Raw genomic sequence first — 20,322 nt, 5'->3', positions numbered from 1 at the left:
GATTTACTTAGCTGCTGTGTGTTTTGGGGATGTGAAGCTGTTTGTACTTAAGCAAGTAGGCTCTTGGCTATGTTTTCAGTCTTATTGTCTAGATAAGTAACATGTAGTCTTGAAAGCATCCTTAGGGTATCTTATTAATTCATCCACTGTAAAAATACCCTAGGGTGTTTTCCCATTGTTATTCAAGAAAAAAGCACTAAATTAATACTGTTTAAAAATTACTGAGGAAAAACAACAATGAACCTCCATATTCAATCTTGCAAGTCCATCGCTGACTATCTATTTTATGTGAGAGACGTCTGGTCAATGGCTTCCTGCATGCACAGTTGGGAATTTTCCTTTTCCTTTAAAATATGTTGTCTGTTTCAAATGCTGATGGTAATTTTCAGCATATGGGGATCATTAGCAATATTGAAGTTGGATATAAGGCTTAACTCGTTAAATCACTTTAGAATGTCGCATGTTTTTTTACCCTAGTGTTAACACCTGGATCAGCTTAACACCAGCACAGAAGTTTAGGATAGATATAGTTGTTAATTTTGAAAACATCTGGAATTTTTTTGTGTGCGTATGCGTGTATATGTGCACGTGTGAATGGTTGTACCTCTGGCATTTTTGGGTTTGATGAATAAAAACTCAGTGAGTCGTGCTCAAAGTATGTACTGACCTGTGGCAAATATGTGATTTATGGCAGGAGGCAGAAGCATTGTTTCAAGTGGATTAGAAATGATGATTTTGTCTTTACAATTTTTTTGTCTTTCTTCAGCTTTCTGTTTCTGAAGAACTGATAACTGAATCTAATTCCTTTCCTTCCCCCTGCCCCCAGCATGTCCATTTGTTGTATACTGAATAAGATATGCCATTCTCCTGGGATGTGTAAAATGGGCAGGCATTGCAAATTGAACAAAGCAAGTTCCCTGCCTGAGTGTGCAACCCTGTTCAGAGATTGCTTGGAAATAAAATACCAGTTGTGTTGGAATTTTGAGAAAAGACGTTCTCAGGTGACCTGCTGCCTTTTAGTGAGAGCGGAGTTTGCAGCTCTGTCAAAGAATGATGACTTGCTTCTCTTATGCCCATTAGCAAAATTGGACTAATTTGCGGGACATAACCTCAAGATAAACTGCAAATGAACTGGAAGCAAGGCTAATACAGTATTTTGTAATTTCCTTTATCCCAGAGTCTTTTCCAGAGCCAGCAATTAATATAATTTTCTATCTGCAGAGAATGAGGGTGGCTGCTAGCACAGGAGGCTTTACTGGAGACAAGCTGGCACTGCTACCAGAGTGTGAGGAGGTGTTGCTTTCAGAATTTCTGCTAGAACTGGAGAACAAGCAGGGTAAATGGCTTGGTGATTCAGTAACTAGAGAAAAAACAGAGCCTTGCCACAGCCAGGAGCGAGGGCAGCCCAAGCCCTGGGCGTTGGGCACTTCCTTGGGGGCAGGGACAGGCTGGGATACAGGTTTAGCTCAACAAGACGTGTCAGGGTAGGGCCTGGGGAGCTGGAGACTGGCCCTGCTGAGGTGTCCCTGGGGCAGGGGCTGATGGCCTTGGGAGACTCACATGGGCTCCTGGGCCCTGGGCAGCATTGGGGAAAGCTTCGGAGACCTGACATGAGGTCCTGGGACTGTGGGCAGGGTGTGGGAACCTTGGGAGGGGGATCAGGCTGTCAAGGCTCATTAATGGCCTTGGAACCATATGGAAACCATACAGAAAGAAATTTTAACTTTATTTAAAATTTTGATCTGTAGAAAATACAGCATTTGATGTGACTAAACACTGAGTAAGGTGGAACTGTCAGCTTCTGTGTTCTTCATGCAGATGGGCAGGTACTAGAATCTGTTGCATTTACATGCACAAGAAACTAGGAGTATTGTAGAACTGCCTGCTGAAATCTGTACCCAAATACAGTTTGATCAGTACTGTATTTTCAGGGCTTCGTTTTGATTTTTTGTTGTGTGTAGGGCTTTTTTCGTTGTCTGTTTCTTTGTTTTAATTTTTAATATGAACAGGTCTAAACAGAAAAGGATCAAGGATGCATGAAATTTGTTGCTAAAGCTCTGAACGAATGCCTTTGGAATGTACACTAGGTTTCTCTGTGAAACAAACAGTTTAATTTTGGTGGGGGTGAGTTCAATATGAGTGTCTGCTGCATGAAAACTATCACCTTAGAGAAAAGGCAAACTAAATACTAAAAGCTACCATTTCTTGGGAGCAACCTGGGAACTGTCTGTGCTCTTTGTAGAAGAATGCTTTGCCTCAGAGGAGGGTGGTTGTGCTGGCAATTTTGTTGCCGCTTACATTCTTATGTTTCCCCAAGAAAAAACACTTTTGCAGTTCAGGGTTTCAACTCTAAATCCTGACATTTGATAGCCATTCTTAGCTGCCTGTCGTCTAATATATTATGTTTTTCTCAGAGAAAGGACTCTTTCTTGCATGACACCTGCTTTATTTTTGCCAAATTCCTAGTTTTCTGATAGTACTTCTGGGAGTTACACTACAAAAGGAATCACAAACAGAGGAATTAGGTTTCAAGAAAGGACAACACAGAAGGACAAGATAAATAATGTGGAAACCACAATCTTGTTTTCTTCCAGTGATCTTTTGTGACTCACCTAAAATGAGAAAAATGTGTGTGGGGTTGGGAAAACAAATACAGGCAACCTGATCCACTGCATAAGCAGAAGTCAAAATGAAAATTTTCAAATATTCTAAAAAGCATCATCAGATCTTTAAAGGATTTAGGCTGACCTCTCTATAACCTCTATGTTCTCAGAGACAAAAGGACTTGCTGAGAGAAAGCATGTCTGAAAGCATTACAGCAGGATGCTCTGGACAATGGAAATGCTGAGCTGTGTGGTATTTGGAGTATTAGCATGGAGATTCTGTGGTGCAGTATATATCTGTTTTGAGCATTTTTCTTCCCAGAACAAGGCAACATTCCTGAAACAAATACCACAAAAAAAAAAAAAAAAAAAAAAAAAAAAAAAAAAAAGGGATTTGCTTACAGGTTCTAAGGAAATGGAGAATGTGACGGGAGTCTTGGAATATGAGTTAGTCATGCATTTTAAATGTGGCCTTGAGTTTCACACCTTTTTTTTTTTCCTTCCTCATCTGAATTGAAAAACTATTAATTATAGGAGGATATTTTCTGGTAAGACAGATAGAGGTTTTGAAGAGAGAATGAAATAAAAATCATCTCTCTTGTTTGGTTTTTTGAATAGAAGAGTCTTGAGCTGGCTGGATTCTTAATTACCTTAATAAAATAAATGCTAAATGACTTAAGCTCAGTAGTAACAACAACACATGTTTAAATAATTGCTTAAATACAAGTAACTAATTAAATTCTAGTCATCTCTTTGCACTAAGCAAGTCTCACACCTTCTCCCACTGCATAAATTTAAATGCAAGTCTTTGGATTTGTACAAACACTACAGGAGACAGATTTTTACAGTAACGAATTAGACTTGGGGACTGCTAATGGCTGGCATGAGTTCTTGCCAGTGTGGTTGTAAGCATAAATGCTGAAAACTGGAGCATTTTTTTTCTAATCAGGCTGACAGACTTGAGTTCATAAGCTAGTACAATGTAAAAATGTTTTTTTTTCCTCAATTGGAAATACAAGAAATTGGAAAAGAAAGTGTATTTTCATCTGTGAAATATTCTGTTGTCTATCTTCAGCAAGTTGTTGCAGAAAATGTTGTCAGTCAAAATGTGCACAAGGCAATTATACAAGGCCCTGTCCAGAAGCAGAACATTGCACACTCCTACCGACTTCTATACTTATTGTTTACCTATGTTAGCAAAATCCATTCTAAAATCTAAATTAAAATTCCAGTATAAAAGGACAGTTGTGGTTTTAGTTCTGATATACCGGAGGATCCATTGTTTCAACAGTAATGTTTTCAAGATTTTCATATTTCTTTTACATTTTAATTATAACTCATCAAATCTTAACTGATTAGTCCTGGGTTAGACTCAGAAAAATGGCACTGAAGGGTGTTTTAATTTAACAGAAACAGTGTAATGTCTGTTTCTAATGTTTTAAAAGACAATTTATATGGAAATTCTACTCTAGAAGGAAATCAACAGATATGTAGTTTTTTAACACATCCTGTTAAAATTCAAAACTTGAATTTGTAGCAGTGTGATTGCATTTTCACAGCCTTTCATTTGTAGCCATTTTCTTCTGTTAAAATGAAGTTTTTATTTGTCTTTTATAGTCGAGCTATCAAGACAAACCAGGACCTTTTGCCTGACACGCCGTGGATCCATATCTTCTACAATGACTTTTGGGGGACCCTGCTTACTCACAGTGGGAGCCACAAGTCCTACAGACCTCTCTGCACGCTTTCCTTCCGCATTAACCGTGCTGTTGGGGGAATGGATCCATGGGGCTACCATCTTGTAAATGTCCTCTTACATGCAGCAGTCACTGGCCTTTTCACAAACTTCTCCAGGATTCTCTTTGGCGATGGGTACTGGACCTTGATAGCAGGCCTGCTGTTTGCATCTCATCCCATCCACACGGAAGCCGTAGCAGGGATTGTAGGGAGGGCAGATATTGGAGCCTGCCTCTTCTTTCTGCTTTCCCTCATGTGTTACGTGAAGCACTGCTCTACCAGAGGTTCCTCACCAAGTACTTGGGGCTGGATCTTGGGAGCAGGGCTATGTGCAGGATGCAGCATGCTGTGGAAGGAGCAAGGAGTGACTGTTCTGGCCATTTCAGCTGTATACGATATATTTGTATTTCATCGACTGAAAATGCATCAGATCATTTCTGCTTTATACAAGGTGAGTCTCCTTTGTGGTAAGCTTTTTGTGAGGCACCATTCACTATTAAACAGGTGCTAAATGTGTTTTTGAGTACACAATAATTCTTAGTAGTTTAGTCAACTCCCAAAAATAAGCTCAGATGTTTAATGCTGAAAGAACATTTCAAGAGCTTTAGTATGGTCTTTTTACATTTTGTTTAAGCAATGTGTTATTAGCCATTGCTATGACTCGATGCTGGGGTTGGTTTTCTTCAATTACTTTCCTTACTTCCAGCAGCTCCTTCATTCTGTTTACTGTGAAGCACTGGATATCTGAGTCGAGCACTGGATATCTGACTGCTTTTTGCAAGGAATTCGTTAGTGCTCTAATCCTCTTGTATCTTGCAAACTCAGCTTAGTTTGGTCAGGCGTGCAAGTGCGTGCAAGTGCGGCAGCTGATACCATCGGTTTTGCTCCCTGAGGCAAAGATAAAACTCTTATTGTTCTAGTTTAACAGAGATGCATATGACTTGGTGCATGCCTTTGACACATATTTTTTTCCTTCCCCTAGTATTATTGCCTTAATCAAATAAGTATTTCCTATTTTTTAACTTCTTCCCCAAGAACAAACAAGTAAAAAAAGCAGACAAACAAGTTTGGCAAATCCCCTAGCTTCCCACTCACAAAACTGTGTGTATTTTAGTGGTACCCAGAAACCTCAGTTAAAATCAAGAGTCCTTTACAGCATTTGCTGTACAAATGAGTAAGGTGAGTATATGTACTTTTATTTTTAGTGAAATGGCTGTTTTTCAGAAAAATACTGTCTTGACAAAAGGACAGCAGTGTTTCATTTGGACATGTGTTGTCACAGTTTTCAGTGAGATGTAGATTGCAAAAATGTATTTTGTTTCATTGCTTTGCTTATCTCAAACCTTGATTTGAAAATTTTGTTTTCTCTTCCAAATGAATTGAAAAGAAATTGTAGCTTATCATAAAGCAGTGATAATTTCTGTTTGTACAGACTATATAGCTGTAATATAAAAGGAAAGTAGTAGGGTAAGAAAAAACCAAAACACCTAGTCACTTTTAGTTTCCTCTTAAACTTCTCTAAGGTGTTAACTTGGTTATTATGCTCTTTTCTGACAAAATTCTTTCCTGGAAAAGGAAAGAATAATTTTGTATATATATACGCACATATTTGAGGTTTTTTTACTCATGTATAATGACATATGTAAGATCTCTGAATGTCAGTAGCCAAATAGTGTATGATACATTGTGCATCTAACACTGAGCAGAAACAAATAGGAAACTGATGAAGTTGTTGCATTTATTTTTTTCTAAAAATACATCAGCAGCAGCAGGTTTTATACTGAAAGGCACAAAGATGAGACTTTTTCAAGTGCTTCAAGGAGTTTAATTAATAACTCAAGTGTTACCCTATCCTATGGAATTAAACAGTTGTAAAAACATTCATATGATGGAAAATTCTGAACAGCTAGAAAATTTTTATTATTAAACATTGCTCAAACCCAAAATCTTTGCAGATGTTTCTGATATTTTAATTGAGAAAAGCTTGTTCTCACCTTTTTCCTCCTTTTCCACACCAGACCAGAGTAAAATTGGTCCAGAAGAGACCTAAATGACACAGGTAAAATCCAAGCTTCCACATTCTAACTTTTTGAACACGAGGTCTCTCTTCCTAGGTGTGGAGCTCTAAATTTGGACGCCTGGCTTGTGGGGTTTTTTTGCACCCAGCATCAAAGTTGCCTTGGACAGAAAACCGATGGTTTTGAAAATTTATTTTTTCATCTATAATGCTAGAAATAGTAATTCTGTATTTTGTAGGTTACAGATCTTTGTGGAGATTTGATTTTTGCTGGAAACAGTTTTATGGGGAGAGACTACATTGAATGAAAATACGAATATTTCAATTAATTGGCCAGAAATTCATTTTTTAATTCACTGAATTACTAGGCTGCATGTTTCTTGCATACATGTTCAGGCTGAGTGCTGCTCAGCCTGAAAAATTAGAAAGAATTGTGTCCATGTCCCTGTTCTGTAATTTGTTCTTCATGTTTTCCTAGTGTAATACTGGGGGAGGGCAGCTTCAGGAGAAAGGAAAAAAAAAAACACATCAAACATGTCAGTTGAGGAAAAAGTTGTAGTCTTTTGTAGTGTGTTGGAAGGCAAAAGTGTAGAATGGAGCCAAGGAAGAAAGGAAGATAATTTAAAAGTTGCTTAGCTCAAGGCTGTACTACCTAAGTAAGCAGTATCTGAATGCTTTGTAATGGAACAGTAGAAAGGTCCTATCCCTTTCAGTCTGCCTAACCTTTAGCTCAGCCCTGTCCAGCTGAGCTGATACAGCTGTTTCCTAGGCTGTGCTGCAAACTGAACTGAGAGGAAATGCAGGTAAAAAAATAACCTTTAAGCCCCACACCCCTCACCGCAAATATCTCAGATACTTCTTTTAGGAGTTACTTTAAAGCTGAATCAGTTCAGTTATATTCAGCCCTTGTCATTGCCCTACAAATAGCTGTACTGACTAGCAGTAAGAGGAAAGATGCAGTGTGGGCACAGAAACAAGGGATGGAGAGAGATGGATTTGAGAGAGTGGCTGGTTAAGGACCTGGGCTTATATGCTGCCAGACTATGGCTTTCAATTTTAAAAACGATGACATTTTACAGAATATACAATATATATATATATAAATAAACAATTATTTATGTTTAAAGAATAGTGAAACTACTGACCATCTTCAGGATGGTCAGGAAAGTATGAACTGGTACAAGCAACTTGAAGAATGCTCCAGCTGATGGTAGGATATGGTATTGGATGACAAGCCTATTTTTTTCCATTGTGTTTTTATCCTTGGGCCAAGTATCCAATGGTATTAAATGATGACTACTACACAGGTCAGTTATCATATGCATTTTGATTTGTCACATCAAGAGAATGAAAACATCCCAGTGCAATTTGAGTAGACTGGCAGGGCTTCTAAACAAGGTAGTTGCAAAGCTGGACCACTAGCTGAGCAGATTAATGCTACCCCTTATTTAGAAGCTATTCTTGAAGCATCTTAAAAATTTATATTGTAACCACTTATTAAATGATCCACCTCTTTTCTATGTCATCTGTGTATTGGTTATTCACTAGAACTTGGCTGCTGATTTTCTTTCTGCTGCCAGGTCTTGTGTTCCTGTCTGCCTGTGATGCTCTCACTCTGTCTGGAAAAGTTGTCAGTCTGGACTCCATTTCATTTGGTTAGCTGTATTTTATTCTGATTGATTGACATGAAGGTATTCACTGTCTTTGAGTCAAAAGATTTTGATGGAATTGTATTTATTGCAGTCATAAATGAGTTGTCTGAAATGAGAGTAATTGAAAAAGTGATGTTCTGCTGGGGTAAAGCATACCTTGTGGAAGTAAGTTGGACTTTTGTTTTATTTTTCAGGATTCTAGACCTTGAGTAATTTCCAGTGTAAGTTGCATAGCATGTATGCAGATTGATTGAGTTGTCAGGTGTGATAGGTATCAGAGATTGCACCTGTCAGCAGCTGGAGTTGTGCAAGTAAAACCACCAGAGGTGTAGGACTGGGAGCTTGAATATGGGAGAGAACTGTGATCAAGTTTGCTATCACAGAAAAATATGCAAATACAGAGGCTTAATTGTTTTGTGTTTGCAATATTCAGCTTTAATCAACAGTCTTCTGCAGAAGCATTAATCAACAGTCTTCTGTCCAATTAATAGTATAAAGCTAATATAAACCCTGTTGTGCTGCTCTTTTTTCATCTTGTGGGTTTTTTAGGTTTTCTTTTGTTTGCTTGGCTTTTTTGTTGGGTTTTTTAAAGTGAGTGGATCTGAATAACATTAGCAATTAAAAAGATGGGCAAATGCATTTAAAGCTCATTTTTTAATATAACAGTAATGATAAAGTATTTATTTCTCTGTGGCTTATGTATACAAACAGAAATAACTAAACTAGCTAATATTGCACTGCTACAATACAGTAACATTTTACCAGATCAACATATTGTTCCTACCAGGAGTTTGTTATACCAAAATAAGAAAATGTATCTTTTCCCATCACATATTTGATTAAATCCCCCTCCAGGAAGTCTGTCCCACATGTGGAGTTAGTTATTGGTGTATAGCTTATCATGAACCACAAACTGGATTGCAGGATGCATTATCTAGCCTCCTGTGCTATTATAACAGCATTGGTTTGTAAAAGGCAATTTTATTAGAGGCCTATATTTTATTTAAGGTAATGATGTAAACGTGGGGCCTCCATGGATGACGTCGTCAACCACCAAACCATGTTTTATAAAACTCTACTTTCTTTTTGATCTTGGAACGGTCTTAATTGTGGGTGATATGCTGCTGGGCAATGGATAAAGCTACTGATTTTTTGAGAACACTCCTCTAAACTTCAAGTAGGCCACTTTCTGCATTTTTTTGTCTTTGAAGTTACTACTTTTAGAACTACTGTGCTTTGAAAAGCAATGTCAAAACAAAATGCTGCTCTTGATTTAAATTTGCAGGTTTATCCTTCTCTTCTGAGGAGCTCTAAAGCCTTAGTAATGTAGTAGTCAGTGTTGCTTATTGCTCATCTCTTCTCCATTTGCAAGCTATGCTATTTTGCAGTAGTGTTTCATCATTATTTAGAATCCAACTGGATGGTTTATTTTCTGCTCATTTTCCACCATCTAAGGAATTTATTATGCTGAACTTACCCAGAGGTCTTGATATTTTGGCACAACTGATTGGAAGCCTATTATTTTGTAAGTTATTTCTCTTTTGGGTGGGCATGGTCCAGTCTTGTCTCCATGTCTTTGAAGTATAGTATTTACAGTGTTTAGACTGTTAGGGCAGCAGGCTAGGGAAGCAGACAGACTTCATCCTTGGAATCAGATATTTAATAAATATGCTTTTCATAGAGACTGCTTTTATTCCAGTTAAAAATAATAAATAACTTACAGCTTCAAAACATGACTTGACCTTTCACAGGGTTTATTTTGTATAACAAGAGTCGCATATTCAAGTGTACTGAGCTGTTAAATATTGCATTTGTGGGCTGGGTAACCCTTAGCATTTCAAGTACCGTGGAAGAGACTGGGGGCTTCATTGCCAGCTGGGGCCCTGTTTATCCCTAGCATCTCTCATTCTGCAGTAGTCAGCTGGGGGTTAATTTTCCTTTCAGCTTTAAGGCTGTACAAAATGCTGAAAACAGTGAGACAAATGTGCCTGCGCATACATTGCTCATATTTGGAAATGAGCCAGCCTGATGCTTTTCTCTTCACTCTGCTGGATGGCAACAGCATGAGGCCTGTGTGGTCTTGACCATCACTCCCCCCACCAGATATTTCCTAGATAAAATAGGCTTTTTCCAGTTTACTGCTCCCTTGACAATTTCAAGTAGCTAATACTGCTGTTTCCTGTAGTTCCCACAGCTCCTTGCTGTTTTTCTGTTTAATCCTGAAATAAGAAAAGCAAGATTGGCCTTCACTATCTTTTCAGAGATATTGATCTCCTGTAGGTCCCTGTGATGTCAGTGGAGTGGTACTGAATTGGACATCAATATGTATAAATAGCTGTTGTTTCCTGAAAATATTTTCATGGAGTGATTTAAACCACTGGAACAGATCACATATGACAGAAATACAGCATCTTAAGGCAAATTAATCAGAGTTGTATCTTGTGAAAAATGAAGAATCGAGATGCTGAAGTTGCTGACACTGGCATTTAATTTTAACATTAAATCTGTCATGTCTCCGTTGGAATTGCCATGAAAATCCCCATTACTTTTATCTATCCACTTGAAGTCCACAGTAATATTTAGGAGCCTGTATTTGAGAATGCTCCTCTAGAAGGATGAAAAAGGCAAAGTCTTTTTTAATAAATAAGTAAATAAAAAAAGAGAGACAGCTTTTCATATTTACCGGAACTGTGGAGAACCTTCAATTTACCAGAAAGGTTAGTTTGGCAGAGAAAGGTTGTTACTGTCTTCAGTCCTCCATAAGATTATACTGCATGGTAGCATACGAAGTATGCTGTGTTGCTCCATTCTTCTCTGTTGTGGTTTAACCTCAGCCCCACAGAGCCGCTTGCTCACTCCCTCCTGTTAGGGTGGGGAAGGGGAAAACTCAGAGACTGAGGTAAAGGTACTTTGATATGTAAAGCAAAAGCTGTGTGTGCAAACAAAGCAAGGAATTCATTCACTGGTTCCCATGGGCAGGAAGGTGTTCAGCCATGTCCAGGAGGGCGGGGCTCTATCATGCACTGCCCTTACTTGGGAAGACAGACACCATCACTCTGAATATCTGCCCCTTCCTGCTTTTTCCCTTAGATCTTTATGCTGAGCAGGATGCTGTATGTCTGAAACGTCCCAATGATCAGCTGTCCTGGCTGTGCCCCCTCATAGCTCCTCGCTGGTGGGGCAGCTTTGATGCTGGGTGAGCACTGCTCAGCAATAGCTAAAACATCCCTGTGACATCAACACTGTTTCCAGCACAAATCCAAAACATAGCCCTATTCTAACTACTTTGAAGAAAATTAACTCTATCCCAGACAAAACCAGCACATTCTCCCTGGCTTAAAAGGGATCTCTTTAAGAGGGACAAGGTAAGAAAGTTTCCACAGGCTTTGCATAGTTTTTGTTAGCACTTTTCTTTCGTTCTGAGGTTACATGCCAATTACTGACGTCAACAGCATGACTTTTTCATCGTGGTTTTTAATTGCAGGCTATTGGGACACTCACTACTTTTGACTCTACAAAATCTTTGCAAATAATATCAATCAGAAATTGTTACTCTACTATTTTTTTAATGTTTTCATAATATTTAAGAAATCTATTGAAAGCACCAAGCTTATCATATTGTCTAACAACTGAGTTTCAGAATATTAGGCATTATTACAGAAGTAGGGTTTTCTTCATCTCAGTGATTAGTTAGCTTCCTAATTAAAGAAAATCTGTAAAACTGTTTCCCCAGAAGCTGAAAAAAATCCTATTTAAGATATCAATATTAAAGAATAGTTAAATTTCATGCTTTTTGGTAGGGTTAGTCAATGTTTAATACTTAAATGTATTTTATGCTGTGATAAGGGAATTGGGTTTCTGCAAACTTTGAGGGATAAGAAATATATGTAGCTTTGGCCAGTCTTCAGTTTTCCATTTATTCACTAGCTAGAAAGCCGTGTTCCTTTCCCCTCTGTCTCTGCTTCTCCCATGGGTCAGTTGACCAGGTACTGGCCTCAGAATGGGAGAAATACCATACAGTGCTAAAGCTTAGTGATGTTTTAATGAGTTAAACATTTTCTGGTGTAATTCCTTTTGTGCAGATTTGCCTCAGGAATTATGCCTTTCTGCTTAAACCTTGGTTTAGTGCCATGGTTAAAATGCATGCATTCATGGTTGTATTCATCAAGTGTGGACTGTGTTTGTTAAATGCCACACAAGCCAACACACAGTGCCTGTGTGTTCAATCATAAGTACTTTAAATTGGCCTCTTAATGTCATGTTTAGACACCTAAATGTCCTGGTTTGATGAAGTGTGGATTGCTTGTAGCTCCTGATGAGCTTTACCTAATGAACCCATTGCACTTGGTCAATCACAGATAAATAGCAAGGTAAACCTCTTGCTCCCAGAAGTCAAGACATACAATAATAGTGTCAGAAGAGGAAAAACCTGGAAGTATGGTCTCAATCAGAATCAGATAGATTAGGGAGCAGGTGCAGCTTCTGGATGCTCTGAGTTCTGACTTCCAGCAATTTGTCTCAGCACCCTGGGGAAAGATAAGGTTGCTGGGAGTGTGAAGGTCAGGCTCCTGATTTTTTGAGCATCTTAACTGTGGTCATCTAAGTTTCAGCACTGTAGTCCTCTGACAGCATTGCCCAAGTCTATTCTCTAGAGCTGCATTTTCAGTTGTGTTCTTAGAGTCCTGCCTGAGAGAGAGCCATTCCTGGTACATGAACACGAGCTCTGGTTCGGAACCTGAGACAACTTCCTTTGAAGGAACAGAACCATAGACAAACCCCAAGCCACAGGGGAGAATTTTTCTGATGATAGGTTTAATTTTGAATTTTCTGGCTTATGCTCAATTTTATTTTAATGGTAATGATTTAATTATTACATACATGCTTTTTCTTAGTGAATGGTACTAAACATTGACTTATGTACACAGTTACAATATTAAAAAGGGAGGAAGTGTATGAAATTTACAGTGGAAACAGCCAGTTGTGATAGAAGACATCAAACACTTCTGGGCATATTTACTGGAGGAGCTGAACAATATTTTGTGCCTTTTGCATGTATTTTTTTCCCAACAGCAATATAGATTAGCTATGGGGAGGGAAGGAACCCATTATGTGCAATTTTGTAGCCGTCTTTATGGGTCAATTACTACAAGGTGAATTTCCAGTGTCGCTAAACTTGAATGTCACTTATAGAAGAGAAGGATCTCTTGATACTGTGGGTAGTCTTCACTGGGAGAAAGGGAAAACAAAATATGTTTTATTCTTGAGTTTCTAGGAAACTAATTGGAAGTGCGCATGTGGAAATTATGTTAAAAATTATCCAGAAGATTTTGGGGGAAGGGAGAGAGAATTTTTGTACTTGGCATTTAAATGCCAGGTAGAACATATGTACCTTTTTTATGAGCAGAACTGTAAGACTTTCAAACACATACACAGATTTTTTTTTTAAGGCTGTAGATTTGATTAGGTTGTACAAAAGTCAGAGCTTCTGTGACATTTAATCACCAAAATCTTGTTTTTTCCTTGACAATAAAATTTGGAAATAAATTCCTATAGCAACAAAGTCTTTAAAGTGAGTGTAGGGACATACTGAGTTAATAAAGGCAATGAAAGAGCAAGGGAAAAGAGGGGCTAGAACTGTATTGAGTCTCTGCAAATTCTTCCTCTCCCAGAAAACACGACTTTGGGGTTTATGGATAAATTTTTTGCATGTTTTAGTCTGCATGTTTTAAAAGTATCTCGGGCAGTTTGTACTGCTGTAGAGTACAAGGAAGGTTGCAGTAATAGCGGTGTTCATTTAGTAGGGATTTTGGGATTATGGTTTGTCCCTAAAATATATGTTTATTATATTTCTATCTCTATACTTGGAAACTTTTTTCCTTAAAACTTTATTAAAAGTAGCAAAACATCACCACAAAATAGCTCTCACAAATTTTAAAACAGAAGAAATGCCTATTTTTTAAACTTTAATTCTTACTTCTTTGGACTATTTCATGTATGGTGTTTTTGGCTGTTTGTAGTTTGAAATGTGTGGAAAGTTAGCGATCTTGTGGAATGATTTTTCTTTGTTTCTTTGTTTGAGCAATTACATTTTTACCTCTTCTGATCTGAGCTGTTAGCCAAGAACTTGATAGTTTGTGGGTAATTCTGGTTGAGAATATGGATTGAAAGATACCAGGTTCCATAATTATGCAATCCTGTTTAGTTTTAAAGAAAATCCCAAGGATATTCTCTTCCATAACAAAAATTACTCAACTATGTATCTTTATCCCAGTTTGAAACACCTTTCAGCTAGGAGGAACCTGTATAATATATATCTTTACCTTCCTTTCTTTGCACCTCCTCCGATCTCTTACTGATTTGCATACATACAATACCATATCAACCCAACCCTCCCAACACCAAGCTAGAAAAGAAAAAAAAATCTCCCCAAAAAAAACAGAATTAAAAAATTGCCTCAAAACAAACAAAAAAACCCCAACCACACCCCCTCTATATATCTTTGTTCTAGTAGTGACATTTTTGCTTGGAAGAGTACAATTAATTTTTTTCAGTCAACTTCTGTAAAAGCTGGCTGACTTCAGGTACCTTGATACAGACTGCAAAACTGGATTTAAAGGCAAGGTTAGTGGGTATGACCCTTGGCTGCATCATACTAGACTGATACTACTGCACAAAGTTTGAGGCTGGCGAGATGGTACATATCTGCTAATTTTATAATTTGACTTAAGTATTTATGAACCCTCTCTTTGTTAGGACACCTTGTAGTCAAAATAAGTTAGCACTATTGTCATCTTAGACCTTTCAAAATAAGAAGGAAGTGTTAATAATTTAGAGGTAAACATTGAAAAGTTTTAATTTGCTTTGTGTTTTGCAGATCTGTAGAATAAATCTTTTCAGGATTTCATCTCTAATACTGAAGTTTGAAAAAAGGGAAGGAAAATTCCTTACTTGCTCAAAATTGTGCTTCTTAATTGATGTTAGGACACTTTCAGATAAAACTGTGTCCTGGCTGAAGTTGTGGCAGATTACTTGATATCTATAATCCTACTTCTTACCTGCAGTTACACTTTAGGTACTATATGTAACCCAAAATTTTTGGGAAAAAAAAAACAAAAACAAAACAAAAACAACAAAAAAAAAAAGACTACTAAACACAATTAATATCTATTTATATTTTAATTATTGGTTTGATAGGTCTGTGTTGATGTATTTTGAAGATGTGGTTTCAATGGATTTAAAAAGGTGGGTTTTTATTTATTTTCAGACCAGAAAATTGTTTGCACTCCAGCATAGACCACCATATATATGGTACTATATTAGCTGTATATCCTATTAAATAACCATTTCTGCCTTGGCATTGCCCTGCTCATGGTATGCCACGTTGTCAACAATCTGTGATTGAACTGAAATGAAAAGGATTCATATGTCCTTGTGCTCTCAGGTTGGTCTCCAAGGCTCTGAAATACCCAGATGGTTCCTCAGTGCTCTGATAGTTACCCCTGGCATCATCAGGTGAAATACTGAAGATACAGGTGTCAGTGTAGCTTCTTCACTGTTAATCTGCCTGACTCTTATTTGTGACTGCAGATCTACATCGAGTAAGGAGGTGGTATGTCTGTGTAAGCGCTAACTGGCATAGATATAGCCAGATGTATCTTCAGTTATAGCCAGGTTTTCTAATGGAAATAAATTCAGTCTGAGACTAAAACTTTACTCTAAAGCAGCAGAGATTTATTAGTAGGTTTATTAATGAAGACAGTGCTCTTTGACTTAGTCCTTATTGCTCAGTGTTTTTAGCTTCAGGTCTATACTAATCTTAATTAAAATGTTTGGTTTTCTCCCTGTGATATTTAGAATGAAAGAATTTCAGTTCCTACTTAAGTCCAAATTTTGGACTATCTGCTGAGATTATAAGGAAAAAAGGGAGAAAGTAAAGGTGGAAAAAAAGTGCATTAATTGGACATTTGCATGTATCAAAACTTGGGAACCTATACAGGTCAAATATCTCTGTATTAATCAGCAGAATTGTTCTTATCAGCCAGATACTAGAGCTCCTTTCCTTTGTCCTTATTGCATGCAGTGTTTGTACTTTTTCTTGTAAATTTTGGCAGAGTAAGCAAAGGGATATTTTAGAAAATATTTTTTGATATGTGACCTTCCATTCCATGACATTGGTGGTTAGCAACCAATGTACTGCCTCTGTGGGGTAATAAATTCATGTTTTAATACAGTTACTTCTTTTGCTTGTAGTGTAGCAGATAGCTTCAAGCCCTCAGGGGGAGCTTTATAAATCTGTCTGTCAGGTGCACTGCTTTGCTGTTTCATCCTCTGGGCATGTTACAGTATTTTGATTAAATGTTATATTACTATGATGCACAAATTATTTAAAATGCTAGTATTTTTTAAAAAAAAAAGTATTTAAAAGAACCCCAAATGTATGTGTCTGAAAATACAGGCTTAACCTTTTTGTGAGTCCCAAAGCCATACTGCTTCACATCAGCAGACTTCTTCCAAGCCTGTCAACATGAAGAGATGCAGCAAAACGGCTCCAAAATTTTCTAACTGGAAATACTAGAAGTCTTTGTTAAGGAAGCTAATTTTTCTGTTCATTAAAGGAAATAAGTAACTTGTTTCCTTATTTCCCCCCACTGTTGATACCGTCAGTAGTTGCAAAAATTTAAGTCTGTCATGTTTTCTATATGTAGGTTTTTTTGGCAGCTGATATATTCTGCCAGTAGCTGGCTGCTACATCCAATTGTTAATTGCAGAAATACAAACTCCTGGTGAAAGCCTACTTAGGTGTAAGTACCCTGGCAACCAGGAGGGCCAACCCTGTCCTGGGGTGCATCAGGCACAGCATTGCCAGCTGGGCAAGGGAGGGGACTGTCCTGCTCTGCTCTGTACTGGGGCAGCCTCACCTCGAGGGCTGGGGCCAGTTTTAGGTGCCATGATATAAGAAAGATCTTAAACTATTAGATAGCATCCAAAGGATGCCAACAAGGATGATGAAGAGCCTTGAGTGAAGCCATATGAGGAGCAGCAGAGGTCACTTGGTCTGTTCAGCCAGAGGAGACTGAGAGGAGATCTCACTGCGGTCTAGAACTTCCTCATGAGGAGAACCAGAGGGACACGCACTGATCTCTTCTCTGTGGTGCCCAGTGACAGGACGTGAGGGAATGGCCTGAAGTTCTGTCAGAGGAGGTTTAAGTTGGATATTAGGGAAAGGTTGTTCAACCAGAGGGTGATTGGGTCCTGCAGCAGGCTCCTTGGGGAAGTGGTGACAATACCAAGCCTGACAGAGTTCAAGAAGCATTTGGACAACAGGCACATGGTGTGACTCTGGAGGATGATTCTATGCAGGGCTAAGAGGTGATACTGATGCTTGTGGGTCCCTTCCCATATGTAGGTCCCCACAGCATATTCTGTGGTTCTGTATGTTGTCCTTTTACTAGAACAGAGGATCTGAAAAGGGTAGTTTTTTTTTTTGCTTTTGACATGCTGTGTTCAACCCCTGTGCCTCTTTGTGCCTTGTCCAACTGCTGCAATTTTTTGATGCCAAATGTTTCTTTTTAACAGGTGCTCTGTTGAGCTTAAATACACATTTGGAACTGGAAGGGGGACCCAGTTTTAATGATGTGCAATTTCAAAGTGGCTTTAAGAAATCAGAGTGATTTGCTTCTGAGAAATTGTAATCTAAAACTAATGATCACACCTGTACACTCAAGTATAAGAAATAATTACCATACCTAAAGTCAGGATACAGCTTTGCCATTCCTTCTTCCACTTAATGCTTCAAAGTATTGCTAACTTACGCTATTAGCTGTTACTTCAAAAGACTGCCCTTGGGATTGCATTAAAGAGGTTTTATAGTCCTGTGTTTTATGAGGATATATGCAACCATTTAGGAACTACTACAAAAATTGATTAGAAATATGGATATGAAAATTTGTTTGGAGAAAGTGCTAATGCAGGGTGTTAATGTGAGGAGTTTTTTGAAAAAAGGACAACTGTGTAAAGAAATTTTGGGTGGTGGTGTTGCAAAATACAAACCAGATGTTAGACGAGGAATAATTTGAAGATGCCAGTTATGAAAGCATGTCCTGCCATATCTTCCTGAAGAGAAGGATCAGTGAATTCAACCTGAATATCTGTTTGCTGTGTTAGGAGAGAAGCTGTCACTGAAATAGATTCTGTGGGCTGTGTCATTTTGCCATAATACAAAAATGAAGTTATTTCTTGGTATATAACATTTTAATATTTAAAAGCCAAACTTTTTTTTCAGAATTTTCTCCACATGAGATAATTATGGGTAAAAAAAGTTAGAAACCAGACAAAAACAGCATAAAATTATGGGCTAGATGCTTTTAAATTTTTTTAGCATGATGATGACGGTTCACCATTAATTTATAAATAATTGAAGAATATAAACATAATTCTTGAACGGACTTTCTTTCATATTCTCTAGCAAGGAATGAACCTCTTACACCAGGTTGTTAGAATAGTCCTTCAAATTCAGATGGAAGCCTTTTATAAGGTGTGAACAGAGCCAGATCAGAAAGGTTCATTATCAGGAGGGGGAAAAAATAGAGAAATTGTGGAAGTGCAATGTGTTCCTAATTCATAGACTGATATCTTAAGATCTTGTCTTTACCTTCATGCTTTGTTAGAAGAAACATGTCCTATGAAAATGTAAATCTTGAGGAAAGAGAGGTGTAAATACAAGTTATCTGTAGAATCTTATTAGAAGATTTGTCAGTCCAGATTCTGTCATAAACATACAACAGATCAGGCCAAGATATGAACAAGACTTTTATTTAACTAGTTTCTGCAAAATAGCCATTTGCTTTAGAAGAACAATACAGGCCAAACTTAAACATTATTAAATTACATGTGCCAAGACTGTTAATTTGCTATAGAAGGCTTTCTTTCAGGAAAGACAAAACTCAATTGCTCTCATGTTAGCTCTGTACTGTCCCAGGGACCCAACTCTTTATTCTTGTTTTAATGTGATCAATGATAAATTAAAGCCAAAACGTTTAAGGTCTTATCTAAATATATAATCTGTAAAATCACAGCAAGGAAATGAAGTAGAAAAAAAATCACTGACCCTGAAAGATCTGCTAATTGCCCACATATCTCTCAACCATGTGAAGAGCTACTTTGTCAGTATGACTGAACAGTATGTATGTTGCTCTCTAGGTCTAGTAGAGTGTCTTATTAGAAAGAAGAGATTAAAAATGTGTATTTGACCAGTCTTTATACTCTGAACTATTATTTAGGGAAATGTTACCAACTGATTAGAATGCCTAGACAATTGAATGACAGCAGATTTTTTTGAGTCAGGGGATAAGCTGAAGAACTTTCAGCATATTGTAAATATGCTGATATACAATAAAATAAATATCTTACTGTTTATCTCTGGATATAATCAACTTCTCAGAAAGTTATACTGTTGTGTCTCTCTCCTGTCAAGTAAATCATCATAAAAACATGTGTTAAGCACCGGGGGAGTCTCACTTCCTCCACCCGTGAATCCTAAAAGGGAAAATATCATCCCTGAAAATTAGTGAATGTTATGATATATTTTTACAGAAAGCTGAAGTCCCCTGCCTTCTTTTTTATGAACTATGTTTTGTATGACACCACTTCAAAACCAAACTTGTCAGTCTGAAGGTAACATCAGTAATGAAAGTTGATCAATCACTATATTTGTAATGCAGTCTTCAGACCCCAGGGCACTTCTCAATTAGCAAGGAAGAATAAAGCTTGTTGAGATCTACATCACTGAGATAGCTTAAGAAAAACTCAGTGGGAAAAGATAAGCAGACAGTTCTATGTGTAATCTGTAAGTGCACATGTGACTGCTGGTAGCACATTTCAAGCATGAACCAGGAAAGTACCATCCTGTCAGCCCAGCACTGTAAGGGGTACCAGGATGTCTGTCACAAGCATTGAGGGCTCCAGGAATCAAGGGAATGAACTAGTTCAACAGCATAATTCTTTGTGTGAAGGGGCAGGGGGCAACACATTTAGGAGCTTCCTTCTAAGAACCAAAGACCTGATGCCAAGTACTGGAAGCAGGTAATTTGCTATGAGTCAGAGAAACAGAAATCTATTAAACCCCATGTCTGGCAATTATGTGTGTTTAGCATAATTGTGTTTCCTCTGAATATCTTCCACTTCTAATTCTTCAAGTTCTAGTTTGTACTCTAGAAGGAATTTAATTTCAAAACTCTTCCTGATAAAACTTGAAACTTGGAAATTTTAGACATCTCAGTGTTAACTTCTCCCTACCTATTCAACAAAATAACAT

At 37.7% G+C, this 20,322-nt stretch overlaps 1 protein-coding gene across 5 annotated transcripts in view; it reads left to right on the top strand.

The window, feature by feature from the left end:
- TMTC2 (transmembrane O-mannosyltransferase targeting cadherins 2) overlaps positions 1 to 20,322 on the top strand; it is a 238,626-nt gene that overhangs the window by 93,449 nt on the left and 124,855 nt on the right. For 3 of the 5 annotated variants that reach the window (XM_053942254.1, XM_053942255.1, XM_053942256.1), the window contains exon 2: positions 4,221 to 4,791. The exons of 1 other annotated variant lie outside the window; for it this stretch is intronic. In XM_053942254.1, the coding sequence (XP_053798229.1) occupies positions 4,221 to 4,791 (571 nt within the window). Of the gene's footprint in view, positions 1 to 4,220; positions 4,792 to 5,092; positions 5,129 to 20,322 lie in introns of those variants that run through there. One more of the 5 variants, XM_053942258.1, reaches the window with a different exon arrangement.

The sequence above is a fragment of the Vidua chalybeata genome, chromosome 5, assembly GCF_026979565.1.
Source record: "Vidua chalybeata isolate OUT-0048 chromosome 5, bVidCha1 merged haplotype, whole genome shotgun sequence".
Lineage (NCBI taxonomy): Eukaryota > Metazoa > Chordata > Aves > Passeriformes > Viduidae > Vidua > Vidua chalybeata.
The sequence above is the reverse complement of the archived record's forward strand: the minus strand, read 5'-3'. Positions and strand labels throughout refer to the sequence as shown.